Source organism: Poeciliopsis prolifica, unplaced genomic scaffold, assembly GCF_027474105.1.
Source record: "Poeciliopsis prolifica strain line A6 unplaced genomic scaffold, Auburn_PproV2 SCAFFOLD100, whole genome shotgun sequence".
Taxonomy (NCBI): domain Eukaryota; kingdom Metazoa; phylum Chordata; class Actinopteri; order Cyprinodontiformes; family Poeciliidae; genus Poeciliopsis; species Poeciliopsis prolifica.
This window is the reverse complement of record NW_026562475.1, coordinates 671,109-685,659: the sequence shown is the minus strand read 5'-3', so window position 1 is coordinate 685,659 and position 14,551 is coordinate 671,109. Positions and strand designations below refer to the sequence as shown.

The following is a 14,551-nucleotide window of genomic DNA, read 5'->3' as shown; positions in this document are numbered from 1 at the left end:
AGCTACAATAGAATGGCTTAGATTGAAGAATGCTCAAGTATTAGAATTGCCTGGTTAAAATCTACATCCAATTTAGAATCTGCCGAAAGAACGAAAATGAGATTTTCACATATGCTTTCCACTTACTCTGACTGGGCTTGAGTTATTTTCCAAACAGGAAAGAAATCTTAATTTCAAGGATTGCAAAGCTGTTAAGAATATAATCAAAATGACCTGCAGCTCTAGATGTAGTGGGATGTGAATTTATGTTGTGCTGACTCTAATCTTGTTTAGTACAAGTGCATGCTATACCTTTTGGGGTTTACAAACTGTTGTATTATTTCACTTTCACGCAACAAGCCAATACTTTACGTTAGTCTCTCCCATAACATCCCAATAAAACACATTGTAGTTTGTGGTAATAAAGAGATAAAAAGTGGTATGAACTGAGAGTGTTATAACTAAACTTCATGTGATACTGAAAACCTTTGAAAGAATGTATTTGGATATAAACTACTGAACAGATTTTCATAACATTTTGCTTGATTTACATACAGAACAAATCAGTGCCTTGTTTTATTGTTGCTAGGCCTGTCACAATAACAAATTTTGCTGAGCTATTAATTGACTCAAGAATTATTGTGATAAACGATAATATTGTTTGAAGACCATTTTAAACTGATGTAATGGTAATGACATAATAATGCAAGTGCATCCTGCCAAAATTAAAATACATTTCATTTTCAAAAGAACACTTAACTCTGGAACTAGTAAACAAAATTAAACAACCAAAAACAAAAAAGAAATGGACTCTCAATTTCTGTTAACAAAAAACGCACTTGATTAAAAACTAAACACAACATAAAACCAAAGTGGAAATAAAAACTGCATTCAACCAAAAGAATACAGATTAGGAAGTTTGTATGCTACATTGCCCTTCAATAATCATTAGATTTAGACAGAGAAGACGGACATATCCGACTATCAGATGAAATAGTTCAGTCCTCCCTTTCGATAAGGAAATGAGAAAGTGGAGAGCACCGGACTTGAGCCCTTTTTGTCATCTAACTGGATGCAGTTAGATGACATCCAGTTAGATCTCTTTCTACAGAAAGAGATACATTAAAATGAGGTTGATAATATTCTTTTATTGTGGGATTGATTGATTTATGATTCATTGTGACAGGAGTAATTGATGCATCTAAGTTTTGATACTGTCTATCATATAATATAAGCATTTTATTTTAACACGGAGACCTACTTAAAGCATTTAAAAAGAATAGTTAAATTTGGGGGCACAAAATAGGATGCCTATGTTACTTTACATCAGGAAATTGCATCATTGCAGAATTTTTAGCAGCTAAGAATGAAAATTCAACTTCTGTGATCTGCACCATCAGAGGTGTCTAAAGCTACGTGAGTTCAGATTTCTCCAAAAATTGTTCAACACGTTGGCAAAATGTTTTCATTTATGCTGCTTCAACCTTAGCTAATTTAGTATTAAACAAACAGACATCTATATACCTAACTTAAGTGCTATTTGAAGCCAAATAATAGCAAGCACAGGACCAGAGGCAGTGCGCACAAATGGAAGGTGAACGCTAGTGGCCTTCACACAGTTTGTACTACAGGCTAAAAGCGCCAATTACTTCTTCAATTAAAAATGCATTATCTTGTGATTTGTTTTCTTTTTAGCCAATAAATTAAAGATGCAACACTGTAATAAAAATAAATCAGAAAAGAACAAATTAAAAACAGTTCTCATACAGTCGCCTTAATAAATGAAATCCCTATAATTTTAACTATTTTCAATTTTGTTGGTCTTGAAAGTATACTTAGTCTGTTCTCAGCAACAAAATTAAGAACTTTCTGTAATAACCCTTGCTGAGTTTTTCCAAGTTTAACGAGTGACTAAAATGCTGCTGGATATATCAATTATATTAAAATGAAAGCAAAAAACCATGGCAAAAGAGGAAATACTTTGGCTATTTACCAAGCCTAACATGAACATGAACTTAACATTTTCCTAATATTTTCTCATCTAAGAAGTTATAAAATTGTCCGTATAACTATTTTTATACAATATTGCAAAAAATGTTCATCTGAATCAACCGAATTTTCTAATGGGAGTGAATTGGAAAAGTTTTCCGAAACATTCAAACATCTGAAAATTATTTTAGTGTGCAAAGATAAGGCAATGCTGCAGCCAATCAAATATTTTTTTAAGATAAGATTCTGAGACAAATGTCAAGAATATTGTATTCAATTATAACACGTCATTAATATTCCATAAAATAAAAAGTTGAAGCAGAAGATTAGAAAACAATAAGGCTGATAGACTTTAAATGAACAATGTCGTATCACAGGTAATAAATCAAAAATGTATATTTTATGCAAAGCAGTGCACTCTGAGCAACAAAGATAAAAAAAGTAGCAGAACAAAAACCTCCTACACACCGTCTGCCACCGAGCCTCAGATGAATACGGAAAGAGAAGGAGTTGATGAAGGAATGAAGTTAGCACAAAAGAAGGAAAAACAATCATGGCTTCAAACTGCAGACGGGAACGGTGTCTACACTCAACTCCAGGAAAGAGAAAGAAAAAAACAAATCATCAACAAAAGACAAAAGATCTGACTTTGAAGCTGTGTCTTTAAATTAAGAAACAAGAACATTTTACAGAGAAGTGCATGTCTGTCTAACAAATGAAAAATCATAAGAAGTTTTGCTTTGGAATACTTTGACAAAAATATACTGAAGACAAAAAAAGAGTGCAGGTTGTTTCTTACTTCTCTGTCTTGTATTATGAAAATAATATAAACATTAAGCAAATAAAATCCTATTTTAAAGGCTATTAAAACAAAATAAAAAACGAGTTATAGGAGGAGAGCCACTGAACTTACAGTGAACTGCTACAAAATATGAACAAAATATGAACAAAATAGAATAGCTCAGATTGTCACAGTACAACATTGTTTTTCTGTCCTGTGGTTACAGGAGTTGCGGCCCGGCCTCCAGGCTGGACTGTGTGCTAATCTGTGTGTGTAACTCTTAATAATAAGGATCATTATTGCCTATAATCATTATTCAAATCTTATACATAAGCCATAACAAATTAATTGAATGACAAATTAAAACACCATTGATAACTTTTATTCTGATAATTAATCTTTTTTTAAAGAGAAACTTTGTGTAGACATCATGTTTTATTTATTGGTTTCAGTCATTTCTTTTATTTTGGACAATTAAAATATTTTCCAGTTCAAGGGTTCAGTCTTCTTTACAAAATTAAAACTTATTGATCTTTAAGAGAATGAACATGCATTATTATCCCATTATCAATATGTTACTTGAAAATGGTCTCAAAAAAGATGTTTATCACAGTAATTATTGAGACAATATATTGTCCAGCAAAATTTATTGTGAGAGGTTTAAGAACTGTTCTCAAAATCATGGAGAAACATATTCAAAATGGTAAGTGACGTTAGTTCAGACTTTTTTTGCAGCTGACTGATTGCTTTTTTGAGCAAAAGTTCAAAGTACAACTTACAGAAGGCATCTATTACTTGATCTATGGATACTTGCCAGCTTAATCAAACTCTTTTTTTATTCTGGAGTAAATAAAAGTTTTTAAACACATTCATTTAAGAAAAAAAATTCCCCAAACCTTACCAGAACATTCCTGAGTCTGCCACTCCATACACTGGCCGTATGGGAAAGAGATGACGTACGCCGAGGAGTCCACGCACCGCTGGCTACTCTCACACCACATGCATTCCATGGCCTGACTGGTGCAGTTGGCACAGCTGGTCCGCAGGGCGCATGGCATCTTGCAGGGACGAGTGTTTTGACTCTGCAAACTCCCTGAGCAGTGGGACACAAGGACAGACGTGGACGGAGACAGAAAATCTCAATAAGTTATAAGTTTTTTTTAATAATCACTGAAAACTGAAGCAGAAAACAGATTTTAAAGACACATGATGATCCAAATGACCAATTTTCACACCCTGAAGTTATGAAGTTAATGAGTATGTCATTAAAATATGTCATATTTTAATAACTTCTTATTTAATCCGAAACCTATAGTTTCAGCCCTTAGAGTCTCATCCTTTGATCTGAACCAGTTCTTCTACCTCCCCCACCATTTTGTCTCATTAATTTCTCCTCACCAGCAGGTTTTTCACAGATCAGGCCGTCAGTGGTGGCGGTGCAGGGATTGGCTTTAAGTCCGACCGGCTCCCTTCTCTCCAAAAAGGCGCAAAAGCCTGAGTCACTGGGTTCCCCCGGCAACCATTGCAGAGTGCTGTTGGTGAATGGGGACGCGTCCTCCCAGCCCCAGTAGGACACATTGATTTTCCGCAGACCCACCCATGGAGATAACTTCTGTGGAAGAACAGCTTTATCTTATTAATCTGCAGTCTCTGTTGAAAACTGTCTATATATGTAGATCCTGGTTGACTGTTTGACCAAAGACTATAGAAAAATACAGATGTTAACAAATACTAATACATTCAAATGTGCAACAGCATATGAGATCATCTCACATAAACAGGGAACCAGTACTGTATGAACGGCCTGCTCCTTTTATGTCACTTTCTCTAGGAATCCATTTTAAGTGTCAAATACTGACACTTCTCATAGTCTGTCTTTATGGCTCTCTAAATTATTTGCTTCATAACAACTATGAAAAATGTCCTCAGTTTGGTGGAGTTCTTGTGGCAAAAAAATGTGGAGCAAATTTCAAAATAAAAAGCTTAGGGGTTGAGAAAAACTCCAACAATATTAGGTAAAAACCAAATCAAACTTTAAATGTTCAAGAAGGACTGGAAAGAGGAATTAATATCAACGTTAGTTAAGCAAAAGAACTGATTAGAGCTGCAGGTATAGAATCTAAATATGTCAGATGGTGGAAAATGTATATATTGAGCTTAATTAAACCAAAAAAAAAAAGAGTTTTCTGTTAGTTTTTAAACAAAAGAACAAAACAAGAGCAAAAGAGGTAGAGGAAAAAAACAAAACTGGAACGACTGGAAAAGCAAGTGCTTCTTCACGCCAGCACTTGCTTCTCAATCGCCCTCCACCCTCCAATCTCAATCACTGGACTATTACATTCATTTGAACTTTGCAAATTTGGAAGAAGAAAAAAAGCTTCAGTGGGAAGACTGTATGATGATTGGTGGTTTCGCCACAGCTACCACAGCTGGGCTATTTCCTTTCAATCTGGATGATTTTACAGACATGATGGGAGGTTTCTGAACTTCTGCCATAAGTTGTGACATTATAAATGAAGAATAAAGGGTTTTTGTTTTTCTTTTGAGCTATTGAAAGTTTTTCTTTTTATCTATTAAAACAATGTAGATCAGGAGGTTTCCTTGTACAGAGTCAAGCACACTCCTGAGCATGTCATTTGAGGTAATAATTTTATCCTATGCATTTTCTTGGTGAAAGAAAACCATGTGGATGAATAAAAATATAATTTTTTGTTACAAATCATACAGAAGTATTTTCTGAGTTTGTTTAGCTTGTTGTTCATTTTAGCTTTGTGAAATCTGGATCATGATTTTTTTTTACTGGACCCCAGTATGCCTGTTTTCTGCATGTTCCAAACAGAATGATTTCATCAGGCCTTGTAAGGCACAAATTCATGTTTTGCTTGCTTATTCCTCAGACAATCTCTCCAAATACCTGTTGTGGTTCCATCTCAAGATGCTTTTCAACTTGCAAGTCACATACAGACTGGTTAATGTTCAGTTGTAACCCAGACAGCGAGCTTCAAGGACATCGCAGAGAGGCGCTGCCTATCTGCGATGTCGGAGATCCTCTCCGACCCCACCCACCCCAACCATGGACTGTTTTCTCCCCTGGCGTCTGGAAGAAGGTTCCGCAGCATCTTGTGCAGAACAACCAGACTACTGAACAGTTTCTTCCCCCGGGCCATCAGACTGCTTAACGCCACATAACACCCCTCCACACACTCACAAACCAAATCACCCCCCATGGACATGGTAAATACATGCACTTTAGTTTAGTTTTTTTCACAACACTGAACCTGTGTATTCTATGGCACTTGTATTGTATTTATTTATTTATTGGGTAGTATAAGGTTTTAGCTCTGCTACACTGGTAGCCAAGTAACGACATGTCGTTGTCAAGATTCACCTTGTGTTTTTTTTGTACAATGACAATAAAGGAAGTCTAAGTCTAAGTTGAACATTATATGCTCTGTTTCTCACTATGGTAGGAAGGACATGAGCAGCAGCTGTGGTCAACTCTCCACTGATGTCAACAGTGGAGAGTTGACCACTCTGACCAGCTGCACAGTTTTTCTCTTCTTTATTACAGTCAGTTCTTCAAAGCAACTAAGTCACGGTCATTTTGCAGCAAGACATATAAAATATAGTAGTGGCATGTGTTCCTGCCACTACTAGTGATTAAACTCTTACTGCTCCTCCATATCAGCTCTCTAATAGCAGACGGTATGCCCATGATCCACAGCTAATAATGTAGTTTGGAGTTGTCAGTGATGTAAATCACAAACCAATCAATGGATGCAAACAAATGGTTTCTGTGCCATATGTCGATCGGTGTTGTTAGTGTTACCCCTGAAGTAGGTACAAAAATCTGAGAACAGTTGGGCTGAGTCATGCCGGACCTGCTAACATAAAATTAATCTGGTTGAGGTGAACCAAACCAAACCATTTAGAAGCAGTCTGGTGGAAAAATGCCTTAAATCAGACTTAACACTAATTATTAAAATAAGTTTACAATGTCTTCATAAGAAGGCATTACAAAAGCAAAAATTGATTCCAGATGTTCAGCATGTCTGGTATTTACTACAGCTGACTACAGTTACATTTTTGAACACTTTAGTGTGAGAAATCAAGTGTGATTTGTTGATAATGGCCAGTAATGATTTGGAAATCTTTTCCCACTGCTGTAACTTATAAAAAAACACTTGTAGTTAAGGGAAAAGAAGTGAAGCTTACAACCGTACCATAGGCTTGAATTCAAACATAAACTATATAGAGTTGAAGCAATTTTATCTTCAGTTGTTAAAGGTGTGGCTGAGATCAGAAGCACTGTGTGAGGTAAAAGAAGTCCCAGAGCTTCTTAATTTACATCTACATAAAAATTACAGGAAGAAAGCATGTTAAACATTTCTATCCAAGCTGCCAGATGTTTTGCACACATCTGAATTTACTGACACAAATGAACTTTGTGCTTTGTGACTGGCTGAGATAAAAAAAAAAAAAAAATAGAAAAGTTGTTTAACTCCTCAGGGAAGTAAAAGACAGAAATATGAAACTGAAAAGACATATCTCTGCTTTTCTCAGAACTGAGAATCCAGAGGAGCTGTGTGGTACAAGCTCAAACATTTATAGACTTTTAACATGATCTATGATTCATCATATGAAGTCAGTAATGCTGAATTATGCAATACAGAAAAATAATCCACCCAGACTGGTTTATTATTTATTGGTTCCTGCTACATAATCATTTGAAATAAGTGTTTATATAATCTCTGGACTAAACATTCCTTGGCATCTAATTATAAAACATTACAAATTTATGATGTTAGCGTAACAGGCGGTGTGATTGTTAGCAATGAATCAAACAGCTGGGTGTGCAACGTTTTAAAGAATAAACGCCAAGGTACACATGAGGTCTGTTCACACTAATCAAACACTTTCTTTTCAAAAAGGAATTGCAATTGTTTCTCTCACTAACTTTGTATACACCAAACGTTTTTCCCACGCCGAAAGGATTTGAGCTTTCAAAACTGACATTTAAATTCAAAAGACATATTTAAAAATGTTATTTGAGGAAGAGTAGATCTCAAAGAAATATTTACCTTTTCTAATATGATTAAGAAAAGGTAAACAGGTAAACATAAAAGACAAAAACAAATAAAGTTCTAAAATACAAAAATATTTGTCAAATACATTCTATTTAGAAGTAAACAAAGTGCTTCCTGAGATGAAATCCAGTCTCAACAATTAACGCTGACAGATAAAATGGATTTGCAACAGGCCGCACCAGCAAAAATAATGGCCAGGTCCTGGTGCATTATTTGTTGGATTTAAAACTGGCACCCACCTGATTTTCCAGCTCATACTTGTGTAGCTCCTCCAGAACAAAACCAACTTGGTGGTCTGTGAGCAGAGAGGCTATATTTCCTCCCAGGTTTTTGCAGTAGTGCTGTGCATTATCGTAGCTCTCCCTGCTGGAGTTGATCCTCAGGCAAACGTCCCTGACGTGGTACCAGCCATTCCCACAAAGCTGCCCTAGGCACACAAACAAACACACCTCTACTGCTTTTACTTTCTACATATAAAAAGAGCATGAAAAATGGCTGTCGAACCCCTGACTTTTTCACCAAAGCTGAAGCTAACTACTAGTTCAAGCTTGGCCTAAGCCATATTAAATGGTCCAAATGATTTGGTTAGGTCATTTAATCTTCAAACAACACAAATCTCACAAATCCCAGCCAGAGCATCATGTACAAAGTGTTTGAAAAAGGTATAAAATAGTTGAAAGAAAAAATAAGGGCAGTTTACATGACAACTTTCTGAGGGTTAGCATGCATATATGCAAAACCTTAGCATGTTGCCCTACAAACTGATAGCAAATGTCACTTTTTCAAACATTTGTGAAATTTCTGCAACATATCAGTATGACGTAGCATTCGATTTACTGTAATATGAAAACCTTAACAGTAACATTTGGTAGTTCATCATGTCACAGAATGCTGTATAATTCCCTGTGTAATTTCCAAAGCCATATTTAGTTATGCCTCAGTCCACAGTAATGGTACAAATTTAAATTACATTAAAATGATTTCACTTGAAAACCAGTATTAAAACAATTACAGGCCCATTTAAAAAGTCTGATTTCATATTTAGGTATTAAGACAAAAGTGATCTGCAATCAAGCAAATTAGCGAAGAACAATTTTCAAGTGGGGTACATCTCTAAATTTTAGAATATCACAAAAAGTTTTATACTTTTTGTCACTTCTTTCAAAAATGGAAATAGATATCACACAGAGTTAAATATTTCAAGCTTTTGTTTCTTTTCAGAATTTGGTGTCTCAAAAATTCCGACAAGAATTTTTGAAATGATTCAGTTAGAAATCAATTATTTCTAATTGATTTTAAAATCAATTAAAAAATCTCAAGCTTTTTAAAAATATGTTTATTCTTATGCAACAGGTCATGAACTAATTCATCTTGCATAAATTACTGTAACCAGTATTTTCAATACCCCGTAGGCCAAAAATCATAAAAATTACAATAAAAATAGACTTGAAATATTTCACTCAGAAATCACAGCGTCACACTAATGGTTTCACACACAAAGACATTTTCATTTAATTTGTGAAGTCAGTGAGCCATCAGAAGGTTCCTTACTATATGACGCTATAAGTTCTGGTTACAAATGCAGATTCCAGAGATATGACAGGTGGTTAGTCATGGGTGTGCAGAGGCTGTCCCACACTCACTGCGGCAGAAACGACTAAGTACTCCACATACACAACAAAACAATGAAGTTAAGCAATCTAATGATAAGAAGCTGGAGGGACAAAAACTTTAACACCATCACAAATAATGGATGCTGACTTCTGCCCTGTTTCTTTAAACATAGGAAGCATATGGAAAATATCAATAAACCATTGTACCAAAACTTGAAATGCCCTTGGATTTTCAATAAGAATCTAAAACAAATGTGCAACTGGATAGATTACATCTCCTCCAAACTCCAACGACAGTAGTTCCAATCCTGTAGCAAACTGAAATGATGTCACAGTGAGAATGTTGGAGAATCCTCAAAGGTGGTAGAAGCTAACAAGTTAGTCAGACGTACGCAGCATCAGCCCACCAACTGAGGGTCCATCACAACTTTTTAAAACCACTGTAATACCTGAAAAGCACAGGACCGTTCTGTCTCCAGTGAACCTGAACAAGCAATCCAAGTGTATAATTTGTTCTTGGCAGAGATAAAACAGACTGGTGAGTCAAAGCTGGTTTGGCGGACTAAGAGGCTCAACCAATGTAACTTCACATAGAAACAGGGACATTGTTTGACTGTTGCAGCAAATCCTTCACAAGGGGATTCCTTTTTGTGGAATTTTTTTTATTTCTCCTTTTTTTATGCACATTAAAAAATGTAATGATTCACAGCAAAAGAAGAGTATCAATGAGAACACCGGCTACAATTACTCTGAGGCAATCTTTAGCCTAACACTGCATTTGCCATCCTCAAGATTTTTTTTTTTTTTTTTTTGGCATTGGTGCTACCTGCTGGTATGGAATATGAATTACATGTTTTTTTTGTTTTGTTTTGTTTTTTGTTTGAGTCCTAGAGTGTGAGTCACATGTATCAGTGCCAGGAAATAGACTTTTCTTGTTAAAATATTGCTTTATGTTGCTGAGATGTGTGACAGAAAAAGTTAGTTTTGTTAAATGGTAATATCTTGGTGAATGAAGCTAATCCTAGAGTGAATGTCAGTCTACAGCACTTATCACACCAACAAGAAGCCAACTGAGCACATCAACAAAATCTACCAGTAGGTGGCGGTACTAGATATCCTAAAAAGTGAATATATTAAAATCAATTCACAGGTGAATTTGATTTGGATACTGCTGATTTCATTCTTCTTTATTTGAGGTTGTAAGTTTATGTATATGTTTTGAAGAACTTCCAAATGTTGGCTTTAAGCTACACATTTTATTTCTATCTTAGCAAGCAATAATATTATATTAGGGATGGACTGAGTGCTGCAAGTCAGTAACTCAATGCAATCTATTGGTTTTCCTAAAATAGAAACTTTTAATCTACTTTGAGTAGTAAACAGTGATTACTGTACTGTTTGACAACTATGATCAACTGGAACATATGTGTGATTGAACTGGAATTATTGATTGTTTTTTTTTGTTTGTTTGTTTTTTGTTTTTTTTTGTGAATTGGTGCTTTATAAATCTAATAATGCCAAAGAAGACATTAAGAATTTATGATAGGTTGATTCAAAGGGGGAAATATCAGTGTGAAAAGTGCTTTTTTTTTCTTAGTTTTTTTCCAAGATTCTACAATAAAACACAAACCACATACATTTTTAGTCGTTAATAAAATGTTTTGATGAGTGTGCGTCCTCACCGGGCAGCACCTGGCACTCCTGCTGCTGTACCTCCCACTGACAGTAGCTGTTCAGGGAGCAGCTTCGGCAGTTGGTCAGTCGGAAACACTCCTGCTCCTCCCGTCGCTTGCACCTGGACGAGTCTCTCACTGACTTCTCACAAAAACAGAGAGAGAAAGAGGAAACAATATTAGTTCACTTCCAAGTTTTTCATTTTCAAGTAAATACAATAAACCCAGAGAAATCAATACAGTGTGCCGCAACGCACTGAAAAATGAATAAAGAGTGATGGGTGTGGTGAATGAAAAGTCAAACAGAGCATGCAGAGTGAAAAATGAAATCAATATGAGCATTTTATACTGAGATGAAGTTTTTATTGAAGAATTCATTCTGGAAGATGAGGCTGTTTCAGTAAAATATAAAGCTTCAGCAAACACAAGGGAAATTCTTTTTATTTGAACTGAAGTTAGAAAACCTAACATATACATTTATTGAAAATGTAAGTATTATCTGGTCTTTACCCGGCTCTAAAATTATTTAAATCTAAGGTTAAGGGGACAAAATCCTTGGCAGATTCAACAGCACTATGTGAAAAAACCAAGTGCACTTCATGACTAAACAGCAAGCAGAAAAACCTTGGTTGGGGATGTAGCTCGTTTTTGAGGACTGCATGCTCTGTCCTTTGCATGACTTTGCTGGGGGAACTCATGACAAATATCATGTGTTAAATGTTTTCCACTTATGATTAATCAAAAAATCCTTGTAAATGAGTTTAGAACTTTGTCCAATGGATGAACATCAGTGACTAAGGTCGCAGATGGTGTCCTTTCACCTTGGCATTGTGATAGCACTACCGCAAACAATAGTCATGGATGCACATTGTCCTGTGTGTTTCAATGGCATAACAATGACATCATTTGAGTTAAGTAAAGAAGTGATTTTATTTGGTGATTTTAATAGATTTTTTATTTATGTAATGCCAGTCTTAATTTTGGCAGATTTCATCTTTAATTTTTTTTTGTTTACTAAAATGTTTTCCATTTAAATATCAGTCATGCCTAAATTACAATTATTCATTCTTTATATTAAATCAGTGTTTCCAGAAAATCGAATAACACTAATCTCCATATAAACTCAAATGATGTAAAACAGGCTGCAGCTGGACAGAAAAATAAATATTCTTTGTATTGTAAAATAATACACACATGTCCCCTCCTTTGCGCGCCGTGCTTCCACAAACTGAGCTGATGTTCAGACAACATGGATGGAGGTGGAGACAAAGACAGAGCGCCGCGATGCTGCTGGGCCAGCTCCAGAATCAGCTACACGCACACACAAAATCAGAAACATTCATGGGTTCAAATTCATATGCACCCAAGCAAACATATAGAGAGAAAAACAACCGAGACAGACAAAGAATTATTCAGATTAAAACCAGAGAAACAGCTAGAATGAATGAGTGAAATGCAGAAGATGAACACACAATCATTTAACAGTGGTATATCAATCATTCATCTGTTTTAAGGCATTTTTAACAACCATTATTTTTTCAGATTTCTTCCAGCACAACTATCAGAAAGTACACCAGGATGTACTATTTTTAAAACTTTCAACCGATAACCTGTGTGAACTGACCATGGTGCAGTTGCTCGAGGCGGAGATGCACTTCCTGTCCTCACACCATTGGCAGCCCCAGGTGTTGGCTGTGCAGCTGGCGCAGTCTGAGAAGCGAATACACTGTTCGTCTGTGCTATCTGCAAGAAGATCAACACAGAGTCGTCGGCATATAGTAATGTTTTGCCAGAGTAGAAAACCACTTTGTTTAACCTTCTGATCAGTTGGTTTTTACGGAAATGTCAGTCAAGAAAGCAGGTTATGGATGGTTATTTTCTCACTTATCGGCCCATTAAGCCATCATTTTTATAAAGAGTAAATATCCTGCGATAAAACTGTTAAAAACTAAAACTTGTCACTGTTAAGTATGTGCCTGTTATTGCAATGAAGGCACAAAGACAACACAAGCCACAAACTCCCTTACAGAATTGATGAAACTGTTAGCGACTTTCTGGTGCTATACTATGGTGTCTGCACAAATTATGTTTGACTTACCTTACTTTTAATCTGAAAATCCAACTGATATGTTTTAGGGATAGGCATTTTTCATATTGTTTATCATCATAAATCAGTTGTTCTAGATCTGAGTTCTATTTTATGATAAAATTTTCAAAACACTTTTCATTTAAACCTGCAATGCGATGGAGCAAGTAGAACACAAAGAACCAATTTTTAACTACATCTAGTTCAGGACTATCCTAAATAGTTTAAACCGAGCTGATTGGGGCATTGCTGACCTCTGTTCTCATAATTACAATATGCAAACAAACTTGAAAGTCAAAGGCTTTCAGAATAATTACAGTCATCATGAAACAATCAGCCTACTGGAAGTTAAGCTAGTCTTAGACAGCAGAGTTTAATGATTTTGGGAAGATGTGGATGAATAGAAATGGTAAGCAGAATGGACCTACCAGGTCGTGCGGGGCAGAAAGAAGCCGGGACAATGTGATCGTGCTGTTTGGACTCCCATGGGAGACATCTGCTTTTCACCCAGAGGCAGCGAACTCCAGGCCCAGCCGCCGAACACAGAGTAGGGGACGAGAAGGCTTGGCAAGACGGAGGGTTGTAGGCCAGCACATCATTCAGAAGCAGACCCGAAAAGCCTCCAAAGACATACATGGAGCTGGAAAACCCAAATAATAACAGAGATTAGGAGAGATTTGTGAGAGAAGGAGGAAACACGGGCAATCTTAAACAGGCACAGATGAACACAGGTAGAAAACATTAAAAGGCAGCACAAAGGACCTTTGGAAATCAAAAGAACTTTATGGTGTGAAGCTGGCCTTCTGAAGTTGAAAGCTGACATTTTTGTGGTCATAGTTGACTTTTTGGAGAGTGAATGTTGTTAAAGGATCAGGTCACCATTTCAAATGGAAGAAAGAACATCCCCTCATATTCTGATGGATTTGTTAAAGCAGATGTCTAGTTTTTATTTAGAGCTGACATTTACAGGCAGCCCTACCCTAAGAATGAACCAGTTGACTTTGATCCCAGCCACCTGACGTGAACACTTTTTTTCCCTTTGAATTCTTGAAGGGTTGCAATTTGAATTCAAAATAAAATTGATCAGCACCAAGGCTGTGTGTTCAGTCATGAAGGAAGCATCCACACAATGTAATGATGACATGAGTCAATGTTGAGAGCTAAAAGCAACCAAACCCTGAATTTCTGTATGAAGCAGGAACTGTATCTCCATATAGAGGCGTTTCTAAACAAAGAGCTTCACAAGAGGTAAAGAGCGGGAGGAGAACCAGCTAAATATAACATACTGACAGGGATGAAGCCATAAAACAAGGAAAACCACAGAATAGAGCACTAAAAAGCTA

The 14,551-nt window shown here is 36.1% G+C and overlaps 1 protein-coding gene across 1 annotated transcript in view; it reads right to left on the bottom strand.

Moving 5' to 3' along the window:
• Nucleotides 1-14,551, bottom strand: part of LOC129353959 (attractin-like protein 1) — a 245,616-nt gene that overhangs the window by 165,422 nt on the left and 65,643 nt on the right. Inside the window, exons 12-18 of the mRNA XM_055023407.1 lie at nucleotides 13,637-13,848; nucleotides 12,747-12,865; nucleotides 12,317-12,433; nucleotides 11,132-11,264; nucleotides 8,076-8,263; nucleotides 4,148-4,361; nucleotides 3,651-3,842 (exon numbers count right to left, since the gene is read on the bottom strand). Coding sequence (XP_054879382.1) covers nucleotides 3,651-3,842; nucleotides 4,148-4,361; nucleotides 8,076-8,263; nucleotides 11,132-11,264; nucleotides 12,317-12,433; nucleotides 12,747-12,865; nucleotides 13,637-13,848 — 1,175 coding nt within the window. The remainder of the gene's footprint in view (nucleotides 1-3,650; nucleotides 3,843-4,147; nucleotides 4,362-8,075; nucleotides 8,264-11,131; nucleotides 11,265-12,316; nucleotides 12,434-12,746; nucleotides 12,866-13,636; nucleotides 13,849-14,551) is intronic.